Here is a 14,451-nt window from a genome sequence, read left to right on the forward strand (position 1 = left end):
TAATTATACATGTATTACACTTTAGAATTATACCCCAGAGATTATATAATTGAACTGAATACCTTACATTGGACTTTTGGTGTTGAATCAGATTTTATTGCTTTGGAAAATCTATCAAACCTTGGAAACTTAGATAAATAGTAATTTTGTACATTGTACTATCAAATTAAACTATTATCGCTGTAAAAGTATGACCCATACTCACCTAACTTTAAATCTCATCATGTATGAGGTAATTGTATTAATTTATCTGTATTAAATATATATTCTAACTAATAAATTAGCCAAATATTCAAATTTCCTTTAAAACCTGTTTTTTTGTGGTATACCAATAACACAAAAATCTAAAGACAGGCTTTCACATCTCGCATACTGAATTCACCTTTACAATATTTTAGATGTTTGAATACTGTACCTTGACCTATAATGGTTTACTTTTATAAATTGTGACTTGGATGGAGAGTTGTCTCATTGGCACTCATACCACATCTTCCTATATTTATTAAAAACATAATGACTCCTTTTATTGTAGCAGGGAATAACAAGAGTTATTTGAGGAGACAATGATTATTTGAAACTGAAGATGATAATAATTTGTTATGAGGATGTATTAATTTTCATTGTCAGGTTCATAATGAATTATTGAAAAAAGTGTAAGATTTATCTTGTTTATTGACATTTTAAATCCATTCTTTGTCACTGTAATTTGTGTAAATAAAACTGATATATTTGTAATTAAATTGACACAAACCATTATCAGACATTGTTTCCCTGGTAGACAAATTATAGTCTTACTTGTGTATGAAGATGCCAAGTTAGTTTTGTTTATAAAATTTTAACTGTTAAACTAACACTAGTCCCTACGGTGTAGTTTAAAAGAAAGAAGAATACATTTTTAGCTTATCTGGCTGAAAGAGCCAGTGTTATTTATTGTTATCACTTGTCGTGGGACTTTCAATCTTTGTTATTGTCAGTCAATATTCATCTGTACATATTTTTAACCGAAATTTACGAAGTACAAATCGGTTATTGATTTGTGGTACAGCTGCTGGTTGGCTGCCAAATGGTGTCCGTGCATTTACTCATGAACCGTTCAACCAAAGTTTTTCAAATTTTAATATGTTGTGTCTGATGACAAAATGGAGGTCAAGTTTAAGTGAACTAGTTTGTTTTAGGTTCCAACTGTTGTTTTTTTTTCTTAAATAAGGTTTAATAGTAAATTTACAATTTTAATGCTCCTACAACTGCTGAAACACCTATAGCTAGCTGTTTTTATAGGACCATAAAAATAAAATTGATCGTATATTGGTATCACATCATCTGTGATGTCGTCGGCGTCATCCGAAGACGGATGATTTCTGAACAATAACTTTAGTATAAGTAAATAGAAATCTATGATATTTAAACACATGGTTTATGACCACAAAAGGAATGTTGGGATTGGTTTTTGGGAGTTTAGGTCTCAACAGCTAGGAATTAGGGGCCAAAAGTGACCAAAATTAAACTTTGTTTGATTTCAACAAAAATTGAATGTATGGGGTTCTTTGATATGCTAAATCTAACCATGTATTTAGATTTTGGATATTGGCCCATAATAGGTAAATGTCCAATTTAAATTTTTTTAAGTTCTGAGACCACATTCAATCTGTGTCAGAAACCTATTCTGTGTCAACTATTAAATCACAATCCAAATTCAGAGCTGTATCAAGCATGAATGTTGTGTCCATACTGCCCCAACTGTTTAGGGTTCGACCTCTGAGGTTGTATCAAGCTGGGCCCGGCGGAGCATCTGGTTAAAACCTGAACAGATATCAGAAAATATATTGTACATAGTGACTTACTAAAGGATACTGGCTCAAAAGTTAATTATCATTATTGAGGCTCTAACAACTGCTTAAACACCAAGCTATTTATAAAATCTGAAAGAAATATCAGACAATATTTTGTCAATAAAGGGTAGTTCAAGGGTTACAGTCTCTATCGAGATACTAGTAAGACATTAGTTGAACATTATACATTTAACAAATTCATGTGTATTTTAATGATGAAAAATGAATGACATGCTAGGGAAATTATGAGATATATATAGATATGATGTTTGTTTGACATGATGGATGGTCCAAAGTTTAAACTTAGACAACTTTGACCTCCTTGTAACTGCTATAATTATAAAAAAAAATTGCTTGTCCTTTTAGTCAAACAAAGGATTTTTTTAAAATGACCAAAAAAATCAATCAAAGTTTTATATTTCTCTAATTTTTGTGCTATTTTCACATTTCCTGACCGGTGTGAGAAAAATATTTCTCCTCACTAGTGAAAAATCTGTTCTCGGCAAATGATTAGTCGAAATTTGATTATGACGTCAAAATGTTTTGTTTTCTTCTCAATTTTCCTATTGTGACGTCATGAAAAAAGGCGACCTTGCCTGATGACGTCGCATTTAAAGAGCACAATTTTCTGAAAATCTTTGAAAAAGAATGATAAAAAGCATTAGAGAAACAGATTCCGACACTATAACTCGTGTATTACGATATTTCTCCACTCTCGACAGTTAAATTTTATTATTTAAAGGGCTCGGCAAGCCTCGCGCTTTAAATAATAAAATTTAACTGTCTCGAGTGGAGAAATATCGTAATACACTTGTTGCAGTGTAAGAATCTATATGTAAATGACTGAATCTGACAATATTTCCTTGTCTACTGGTACTCTGTTATTATTCCCCACCTACGATAGTAGAGGGGCATTATGTTTTCTGGTCTGTGCGTCCATTCGTCCGTCCGTCTGTCCGTTCGTGCGTCCGTTCATCCCGCTTCAGGTTAAAGTTTTTGGTCAAGGTAGTGTTTGATGAAGTTGAAGTCCAATCAACTTGAAACTTAGTACACATGTTCCCTATGATTTGATCTTTCTAATTTTAATGCCAAATTAAAGTTTGACCCCAATTCAAGGTCCACTGAACAAAGAAAAAGATAGTGCGAAGCTCAGGTTAAAGTTTTGGTTAAAGTTTTTGGACAAGGTAGTTTTTGATGAAGTTGAAGTCCAATCAACTTGAAACTTAGTACACATGTTCCCTATGATATGATCTTTTTAATTTTAATGCCAAATTAAAGTATTGACCCCAATTTCACGGTCCACTAAACATTTGGAAAAGATAGTGCGAAGCTCAGGTTAAAGTTTTTGGTCAAGGTAATTTTTGATGAAGTTGAAGTCCAATCAACTTGAAACTTAGTACACATGTTCCTTATGGTATGATCTTTCTAATTTTAATGCCAAATTAAAGTATTGATCCCAATTTCACAGTCAACTGAATATGTAAAATGATAGTGCGTGTGGGGCATCTGTGTACTATGGACACAAACTTGTTTATGTTCTGTCTATGATTAAAGAAAGACATTTTGTCTTCCAGTTTGTTAGTCTTTATTATTTGATTGTCTTTTCATCTGTTTTTCCATCCTGTATTACTAGGTTAATGTTTTTATTCAAGGTACTGGAAGTTTATAGATTATTTTTATGGCCCAGCAACGAAGTTGTCGGTGCCATATAGTTTTACCCTTGTCTGAAATTCCGTCATTCCGTCATTCCACAACAAACCATTATATGGAGTTTTTTTCTAAACGTCTTCAGATATTGGGCTGATTTTGGTATGTGAGTTAACCATGATGATTTACAGATCAAGTTCAAGTTTCGTTTTGCTTCGCTAATTTTTGCCGAAATTACAGGCTTTTGACTTTGATAAATTGTTGAAAATCTTTCTTAACTATATGGACTTTTTTTCTAAAGTCTTTCAGATATTGGGCTGATTTTTGGTATGTGAGTTAACCATGATGAGTTACAGATCAAGTATAAGTTTTGTTCTGCTCCGCTAATTTTTGCCAAAATTACATGTTAAGGATTTACAACTTTCAAAATTTTTGAAAATCACAGTTATACCAACTTTTTTTCTATACGCCTCCAGATTTTGAGCTGATTTTTGATATGTGAGACTACCATCATGTTTGTATCCACATGTGTTATTGAAATTGCACATTTTTCAGCTTTTTGAGACGGGGCCATTCGTGTCGCTTTGACACATCTAGTTTCTGATTATTTTTGGTTATAAAGAACAGTGCATGTACATCTAACATTGGGAATATAAATGGGCTTGGCCATTTTTTTTACTCTCTCTCCAATGAAATACATGTATATTATTTTAAAACTGCTCAGTTTTTCAGTCCTTGGAGTTGTATTTTTTTTGTTGATTAAAAAAAAAATGTTTAATCCTGCTCTTTAAGCTGAATCACTGCCCTAAAGGAACTGAACTTATGTATGATATTTAAGAAATAATTCATGGAAGCCATAGATTTGTTGGAAATTTACACATGGCCTGGGCCGTGATATTCGAATTTTATCCTGAGCGTTAGCGAGGGATAAAATTAACGAATATCACGGACCAGGCCATGTGTAAATTTCCAACAAATCTATGGCTTCTGTCGTAATTTCTGCTTCTTTCTATGTTTTGATATAGTTATAAAGCCAGCAAATACGAATATCTCATAAAACTAGTAAATGCACGGGGTAATAAATAAATACGGACGTCAAATCTGTTGTCGGTTCTCTCTTGGTAGCGTGAATAAATAATCAATAGTAAAAATGATACGTTTATTAAACATCTAGAACTGCCGATATATATCCATACAAGTACAATATTCCAACAATAATATATAATAAACATAAACGGGGCGAAGATACTTAAATATTATAATATTCTTACTTTTTCGTACGGGTCAAACGGAATTATCTTAAATATAACAATGACAATATAAATAAAATGCAAGGCATACAGCTATCTGCGCTGCTTCTTACCTCTAAATTATAACCCTTACTTCTAATATAAAATGCGAGGCATACAGCTAATGCGCTGCTTCTTACCTCTAGGAACCCCCGGGATGAGCCTTGCTGCAAGCCAAATATAAACACAGCAAAGACTGACGAATGTGACGTTGCACTGGTATTTATTTTAAATTACCGGAAGTAAATATTCTAAGCAGGAAGAAAAACATAACGTAACATAACGTAAAACGCTTACATAAAATATAGGAGTCCTCGAATCAAAATGCTTATAATCTAAATCAAACACTCTTATAAATAAACATATCTAGATATATTAATTCTTCCAGTTAAAAACTCGTAAATGTACACTTTTGGGTTCACGCTTAAAATATTGACCCAACGGTAACGTTCTGAACAATACATGACAAAGTTGCGCCATATACGACGTTATCGATACAGCTAATAACATAAAGTAAAACGTACGTTAATTACTCATTTAATATACTAAATACTAGAAATAACTTCTGACAACTTATATAAACTCTCTTAATACAATAATAACAATATTCCTTTACTTGGAAATAACCAATATACACATTTACAACAGCTTCTATGAATTATTTCGATTCTAATAGGACAAATACGATCATTAAAAAACTGAAGCGATGATGGGTACACCGCGTGTGTGGCTGTTCTATTTTACCCACTGTTCGATAAATGTAAAACAAATCTAATAAACCTGCATGCATGATTTTTTAACTAACCGCTAGAAAAAAAATGTGATTACTTTTTTTACTTCTCAGTAAACCCAACATTTGCAATTTTAAATTTACATTTTTTATCGTAAGCTTCCGTCAAATTCACTGTTGACATGTTGTAACCAAGGAGCTGCCATGTTGACTTGCTGAAATCAGTAAATGTGCGAATAATGCAATAGAACAGAAAACAAGCAACACCTACCTCAATACTTTATTTTAATGCAATTGTATCCGAGTTTAGAAGGTAAACGCAATAGAAAAACCTTCAGCTTTGACGTTTTCATTTGTATGACGTCATGTTTTGAAATGACGTTAATGCGCAAAAACCATTACTGGAATTTCGCGGAATTTTAATTTATTTTGTTTTTGTCCATTTTTCCGTTCTCTAATGTGTAAATTTTTTTTGTTATGCATCAGAATCAGAAGAAATGTTCTGTAGGGTTTTATTCAATTGTAATTGTTTACACAGCGAAATCCACAACCGATTACACATAGGTTACGATACATGTGGATTTACGTGGGAGGCATATTTAAACAGCCATTTGTGTACATCTTGGAGTCTGCGCTAAGTATAGATATATTGAGAATTTTATCACGGTGTTGTTTACAAAGCGAAAGAAGCACGTCATATTAGAATGTTCTTTTACCAATGGTACATTTTTCTGTTAATCTGGGTGCTAGTAAGATTAATTTCTTAAATCTAACAACATGTTTCAGTGTTTAAATTTTGATTAAAAACAGTTATCTTCTGCTATTCAGACCTATAAATTTTAGATAAAAATTGAAAAAAAGTGTTCTTTGCTGAATGCACTCAAATTCTAAATAGCTAAAGGTATTCTGGCTATTAAATCTTCTCTCTGGTATATCTGAATAATATACAAGTTAACAGTAAAATGCCAAAACTCTCCTCTTTTAATCATTTAAGATAAACAATAACAGAGTGCATTATTTAAAGTACAAATAGAAGTATATGTAATGCCCCATTAAAAAGTGTTATTATTTCGCTGCAAACAAAGTTTTGGGGTTTTATATGGATCACCATACCCATAGCAAGGGGGGTTCGGGGGGTTGGACAAACCCCCTCTTGAAATCAAATAAGCACTGTTAAAGTCGATGTTTTGTTCAAATTGTGACTGTTAAAGTCGAGTTCGTGAATCCAACGAACCCCCCCTTGAAAATTCCTGGCTATCGACCTGATCACCTTGTGTGTCTGTCTATTAGTGTCTGTCTACTAGTATCTTCCTTACTGATTTGTGTCGCTGACATACTGTTGTACCAGAGAACTTACATTGATTTAGGTTGATTAAACTTGTAATGCAGATGCATCATGACAAAACAAGGTGACTGTGACCATGACTGACTATGATAGTAAAACCTTGTCTGATTTGTTTCCAGGACAGAACTGTTGTTTGTTAGAACTTAAACTAGCAAATCTTGATATGCAGATACATATTAGGAAAAATGGTGTGTGAAAAACCAAAATCAATCACTCAACCATTATTTCGACCTTTGACCCCTTATTGTCCAGGGCATAAATGTGGAGTGATCATGGATAGTTGTTGTGTAGCAAACCTTTTTCTTTTTTAAGTTCTGTTGAGTCAAAGAGTTCACCAAGTAATAAAATATTTATAAATATTCTAGATGAAGACCAATCCAAAAAAAGGTCTTTGGATGCAGCAAGGATTTGTATGGTAGCACTATACAAATCCTTGATATCTTGAATGTATAATATGTGTTATCAAGAATTTGTATTCTTATATTTTATCATGGGTTTGGAAAGCATTCAATTATTTGCAAATCAAAAGAAAGTGTTGATGGCTTAAGTATGCTTGTTTTGTTTTGCAGCACTTATCTTACAGAAATGTTTTGACCTCCAGGTATTTTAATAACATATGTTCACATAAACTTAAGTTTTCCTCTTGTTACAGAAAAAACTACCAGAACTACCACTGAAAATATTGTACCAGTTGTCACACAGAAATACCCTCAACTAGTCACATCAATCATTTCTAGCTATACAACTTTAGCTGGTCCTGTCTTCAATGTGACAAAATCTCCCCAATCATTATTTTGTAAGATCTAAATTGTTTTTTTAATGGTTATCAGAGTTTGGCTGTTGGTCTTAATTTATTCACCTGGTTCTTTTATATTTCTTTTAGACTGTTGAAATATGACTTAATTGTAAAATCAGAAAAATTAACCATTTTGAATTTTTTGAAATTTCACTTTTTTTAGCTATTTGAGACAGATGAAATTAACCAGGTGAATATAATGAAAGCTTTTCTAATTTCACAAAATCTTTCCTTACATAAATCTTAATCTCCTGTGATTTGCTTTAACTTATCTACTAATTATTGTTAATTTTTTCTTTTAATTTGGTCTAGGTAGAACGTATCTGAGATATTTTGCATGACTAACCTATACACACATTGAATGCAGTAGTATATTATGATTAAACCAAAAAAGAGATTAGGAAGTCCAATTTTTGGTTTTCAAAGTTTATTCTATTTAGATCTTCTTTAGATTGAAGAGAATTGATGAATTCTTCACCAACATTTAATAGGAATTTCCTGAAAGGATCTCTAATATGAAATCTATAAGACAGAGCTCTTTAGAGTTAAATTGTAATTTGTATTATGTTAATTCCTTTATGATGTACAGTTGAACAGTTGGGGATACTAAATTGAGAAACATACAATTTTATCTTTGAATAAAACTTTGCTCAGAGCATGACTTCCAATCTAAAAATAAAACACTTAGAGGCAAAATTTCATGTCTAATTAGCCATAGGAAAACACAAATTAACTGCTTATGTTGAACTGACATTTTAAATGATAAATCATGTATCTTCAGTCCATCAATTTAGTTTTTAAAAAGTTTTTAGTAGAATCATAAAAACTCAAATTATTTATTCTATTTGTTTTAACTATCAGCATTAATTTAATTGTGTTTACTTTTATTTCTCTGTAATTGTTATAACTGTTGAAATTATTTAAATGCTGAGTGTTCTGATTGTCTATGCAATTCTTTGTTTATCTACGTAATCAACTCCGTATAGAATGTATATTATACTTTCCTCTCAATCTATCTGTCTCAAGCTATATTGCAAAGTTATCGAAAAATTTAGTTATTGTGGTTTTCAATAGATATATAAAATGGATTAATATTTTCAAGAAGAAACAAACATGGATTCAGGTTAGAATTTAGTGAATTAATATTTGCAGATTCATCAATATTCAAAGATTTTAAACTTATTATTCATTATCATTAATACATGTTTTCAGAACATTTCTCTCACAATTGCATTGGATTTGATTTTGTAGTAATATAGTCATACATTTACTCTTTGTGAATATTTGTAGTAATATAGTCATACATTTACTCTTCATGAATATTTGTAGTTTACCTGAATGACATTTACAGGACAACATTTTAGTTTGTGTAATAACCATGTGATCATTTGATCCTCACTTTCGTTACAGATGCAGGATTCCCTACCTGGTTAATTGGTGTGATTGTCGTTGCTGTTCTTGCAGTCATCATCATTGTTGTTATCATTGTAGTGTGTATCATGAAAAAGACAAAAGGAGAGAGGTATGTACAAAGCTATAATTCACAGGTTATTAATTGGCAGATAAAAAGTATGTCCACATTGTTCTGGTCTGACAAACAGAGCTTAATCTACCAGAAAATCCTTCAGTGAATTAATTAAATTATCATCTGCTGTACATATCATTTGAGCAGTTGTTTGATATTACTGGACATGTTATTACAGTTATCCAGTTTTCACAGCAGTTTTGGATGACAGGTTCAGCAATTAGCCTGTGAAAACATTTATACTATGATCTCTTTCATTTCTAAAGCAAATTTTTGTTCTTACATATTTATATAAATTGAATGAGCCGAATGAGTTGAAGGCTTTGGACAGTTCTGTTATAAGTTTGTAAGTATGTTTTGTAAGAAACTGATGACAATTATTTTTCCCTTGCTGGTGAAAAATGTATATCTTTTCATATATTGCGTAGGTAAAAATGTAACCTTTTTAGCTCACCTGGCCTAAAAGGCCATGTGAGCTTTTCTCATCACTTGGCGTCCGTCGTCGTCGTCTGTCGTCGTTAACAATTTTTCAAACATCTTCTCCTCTGAAACTACTGAATGGATTTGAATGAAACTTAAAATGATTGTTCCTTATATTATCCTGCACAAAGTGTGTGCTTCGATTTTTGATCCGTCAAAAAACATGGCCGCCATTACTTAAAATAGAACATAGGGGTCAAATGCAGTTTTTGGCTTATATCTCAAAAATGGAAGCATTTAGAGCAAATCTGACATGGGGTAAAAATGTTCATTAGGTCAACATCTATCAGCCCTGAAATTTTCAGATGAATCAAACAAACCATTGTTGGGTTGCTGCCACTTAATTGGTAATTTTAAGGAAATTTTGCTGTTTTTGGTCATTATCTTGAATATTATTATAGATGAAGATAAACTGTAAACAGCAAAAATGATCAGCAAAGTAAGATCTACAAATAGGTTAATATGACCAAAATTGTCAATTGACCCCTTAAGGGGTAAATGTCCTTTAATGACAATTTTTCACAATTTGTTCATCATATTTGCTAACTTTAAAAAATCTTCTCCTCTGAAACTACTGAATGGATTTGGATGAAACTTAGCATGATAGTTCCTTAGATTATCCTGCACAAAGTGTGTCCTTTGATTTTTGATCCGTCAAAAAACATGGCCGCCCTTACTTTAAATAGAACATAGGGGTCAAATGCAGTTTTTGGCTTATATCTCAAAAAAGAAAGCATTTAGAGCAAATCTGACATGGGGTAAAATTGTTCATTAGGTCAACATCTATCAGCCCTGAAATTTTCAGACGAATCAAACAAACCATTGTTGGGTTGCTGCCACTTAATTGGTAATTTTAAGGAAATTTTGCAGTTTTTGGTCATTATCTTGAATATCATTATAGATAAAGATAAACTGTAAACAGCAAAAATGATCAGCAAAGTAAGATCTACAAATAAGTTAAATATGACCAAAATTGTCAATTGACCCCTTAAGGGGTTATTGTCCTTTAATGACAATTTTTTCACAATTTGTTCATCATATTTGCTAACTTTAAAAAATCTTTTCCTCTAAAACTACTCAACCAAATTCAACCAAACTTCAACTGAATGATCAGTAGGGTGTATAAAATAAAGTTTGTGTTTTATTTTCTATTTTGTCTAAAAACATGGCCGTCATGGCTAAAAATAGAACACAGGGTAAAATGCAGTTTTTGGCTTATATCTAAAAAACTCCAGCATTTAGAGCAAATAAGACTAGAAGTTAAAATATTTATTAGGTCAAGGTCTACCTGTCCTGAAATTTTCAATTTGCAATTTGCAAAAAAAATAATTTGTTGTGCTACTTCCAAAAAATAGAAAATATTCTGACCAGAAAAAAACCCATGTCCCCCTACAAGTTAAATGGTCCATGCCTAACTGTTATTAATGAAATCATTTAACTGTTTTACTGTTATTGGAGCCCCTTGCCCCTTCTCAGCAGTGGAATAAATCCAAATCATGAATGAAGAAATTCGAAAGAATAACAATTTAATAATGTAACAATAACAATTTTATTGTTAAAATTCTTTTATTGTAACTATAATGTAATAAAAATAACGTCCTGCCGCTCTTCTTGTATGCATAGAATTGTTAGCTGTACATGTTTGCCTGGCATGGTTCAATATGTTTAATAAGGCATTGTTTACCAGGTGAGCGATTCAGGCTCTTGAGAGCCTCTTGTTACATATTCATTGGTATTTATTCAATTTTGTGAGATGTGTTTAAAAAGTGGAATTGTTGAGGCTTCATAAGAATCTTTATGTAATGGTTACTTATGGCAAGAATTTAGGCTGTGAAAAATGACAGGGCTTTTCCTATACAAGTAATTGGAACAATATTGACTTTATTATATATTTCTGATAGTTTTCCTAATCTACTCACATAATTTCAAGTTGAAAAATGTGATCTATTCCTGCGACACGTCCCTTCACCTTGTGTATAGGAAGATTTTTGTATTCTGATACATGTGTATGATAAAATAGATGTCTTTTGAAAAAGAAGAATCAGCTCACAGAGAAAATGAAATCCTTGAATTTATATGTACATAAAACAGAAGTGTTCGTACTTCTAAATGATAAATTTAAAAGAAAGCTTATAGTCCAGCAGATAGGTGCAATATATGAAGGAATTGTGCACTTCGTGTTAAAAGCACCAAACTTTGTTCAAACCTACTTCTATCTATACTATTCAATTTTAGATATGGAGGCAAGCTGGAAATATAGTTAACTTCCGGTAAAATCCAAAATGGCGGATGCATGTTTAAATATCAACTTTTCTTAATTCTCTTTCAATTTTTTTAGTTTAAACTAAAAGAATTGATGTTTTAAATGATCTGCATCGTATAAGTTGGGTTTCAGTGTTGCTGAAGCAGCAATTTGGATGAGTTTGGTTAACTTCTGGTCGAAATTTCATGTCAAAATTCAAGAAAAATGTTGACTTTTAATTTGCAAAAAGTGAGAGAAATGGTGTAATAGAATCAGGTATTTCTTTTTTTTTGAGATCATTAAAATTCAATTGATATGGTGAACACTACTGTTTCATTATTACATTTGAATGAAGATAGACATACACTTCGATAAATCAAGAGTCTAAATAACAATTGAAAGATGAGCTCTTAAAGATTAAAACTTATTGATCGAGGCATCAGATAATCGAAGACCAGGTAGTTCGTCCCCAAATGTTGAAGAGGTTGACTGGATTTTAGTTCATTTATATGCTTTGGAATTTAGTGTGACATCCATTTATTCCGAATTAGTACACCATTTGTATAGGGAACAGCTGGTGACCACATCCGGTTGCAGGAATTTCTCGCTGCATAGAACACCCATTGGTGGCATTCGGCTATTGTCTGCTCTTTGGTTAGTTTGTTGTCTCTTTGATATATTCTATTTCTATTCTCAATGTTAAATCTATAATTTGTCAAAATATGACAGACAAATAGCTGCAATGCCCTACACCCTCAAATTGTATCAATATTGGTGCTAGATATCTTACTTTGGCTGGAAATCTCGTTAAATACAAAGAACTTCCATGTTTACCGTCTACGACCCATCTGTATACACAATATGATGGCAGGGGTCTTCTACGTACTACGTACAAAAACAATGCCACATGGCATAAGACCTACCATCTAAACACAGAACTAAAGAGACCTAAATTAAGACATCAAAAGGATACAGATGCTATGTAAACAAAACAGGCAATCGGAGCTGGAAACCCACCCACACCGTCAATGTGTACAAATGCTTCAGTACACAACTTTATTAGAGAAGCTCAGTGCTGGTGACCTCATTGTACAAGAAACGAAATATCATGTCCTATGTCTTGCTTATCTTTATCGACAGGCATCAAAAGTCTCTAGTGAAGATGAGACTGAATAAGGAAGAGACTCACGAATAAGCCATGGAATCGCATTAGCTGACATCATCAGCTACAATGAAGATTCCATAACCGAAGAAGATTTAGCACCAGGATTCAAGATGTCAGGTTTTTTCTATAGGCGAATAAGGAATCTAGATGTTGACATAGAAGACAGAGTTCATAATTCAAGATAAAAGAATAGACTTCTTACATTTTTAAAAATTATGGTTTGTTTGCCTGTGAGCGAGCTTTCACATGTTTGACATGGATGGAGATTTGTCTCAATAGCACTCATACAAAGTCTAATATCTAATGCTTGCTTATTTACCAGATATTCAGGAATAAAAACAAGGGAAAGAGAATTAACTTGCTTTCAAAGATAATATAAAACCCTCGTTTCAGAAAGCAGGTGATGATGCCTTTGACTAAAACTAAATGCAGATTTATACAGCAGTAACAATAATTAGCAGCGACATGTTTATTGTTACATTTTGGTTTGACGGTAGATTTCCAGTGAACTGAGAGGAGAATTATGTTTCGAGATCTCTTGTAGCTCTTGTTAGTATGTTGTTGTATGAACAATATATAACAACCGACTCTTCTAAGCAGGAAACACTAACGATTGCTTGGATATTTATATTTAACAGCTACAAACGAATCCTTAACGTTAACTCTCCAAAGATCCGTCATCATGCATCTAAAGAAACGTATGCACTTAGAAATAATGGTTCACTGTCTGACAGAACACATGAAATAAGCATGTTGTTAAGTTGGATGGAGGCACTGTTAGCATATAACCCATTAGCTCTGCGAAGATGGATGGCAGCTTGACAAGAAATGGCAAGACATGCTAAAGAGTTTGAGAAGAGGGACGAAAGATACCAGAGCGACAGTCATATATATCGACTTCTTGATGAAGAAAACACAACTGACCATGAGCAGAAACTAAGAGCTCAAATGTCGTTTATCCATGATGTAGGTTCTGTGGTAGAAGAGATAGGAAATCAATTTCTTGAAGACAGCAACGAACTGCTTGTTCTGTACACCAATTAAAGATATAGCTCTCTCGGCAGGTGTTGATACTATTCTTCGTTCGTTGAATAGAAAAGGGACTTTCCGATTTGATTTTCCTCTGAGTTTAGTATTTCATGTGATTTTACTTTTTAGAACCATTGACAAGATGTAACTATTGTAGACAATATAAAGATTGACAGTACAAGGAGACGTTGTCAAAGGTAATCATGCTAACCACTAAACTGATAGAGCTTCTCACGTGTAGATAAAAACAAAACAGAGCTCATTCATTTTCTGTCAAATTAACAGATGGATGAACACATTTTCGAGATGAGAATTATTGCTACAGTTGTTACCGATGTATCAGTACTTGTTTCATGTCATTGTGACAATGCAGC

The 14,451-nt window shown here is 32.5% G+C and overlaps 1 protein-coding gene across 16 annotated transcripts in view; it reads left to right on the top strand.

Moving 5' to 3' along the window:
• LOC139514501 (uncharacterized) overlaps positions 1-14,451 on the top strand; it is a 46,127-nt gene that overhangs the window by 12,021 nt on the left and 19,655 nt on the right. For 11 of the 16 annotated variants that reach the window (XM_071303835.1, XM_071303834.1, XM_071303837.1 and 8 more), the window contains exons 4-5: positions 7,493-7,636; positions 9,047-9,158. In XM_071303835.1, coding sequence (XP_071159936.1) covers positions 7,493-7,636; positions 9,047-9,158 — 256 coding nt within the window. The remainder of the gene's footprint in view (positions 1-7,492; positions 7,637-9,046; positions 9,159-14,451) is intronic. The other 5 variants (XM_071303843.1, XM_071303842.1, XM_071303840.1 and 2 more) reach the window with 1 other exon arrangement.

This window comes from Mytilus edulis, chromosome 3 (genome assembly GCF_963676685.1).
Source record: "Mytilus edulis chromosome 3, xbMytEdul2.2, whole genome shotgun sequence".
In the NCBI taxonomy this organism is placed as follows: Eukaryota; Metazoa; Mollusca; class Bivalvia; order Mytilida; family Mytilidae; genus Mytilus; species Mytilus edulis.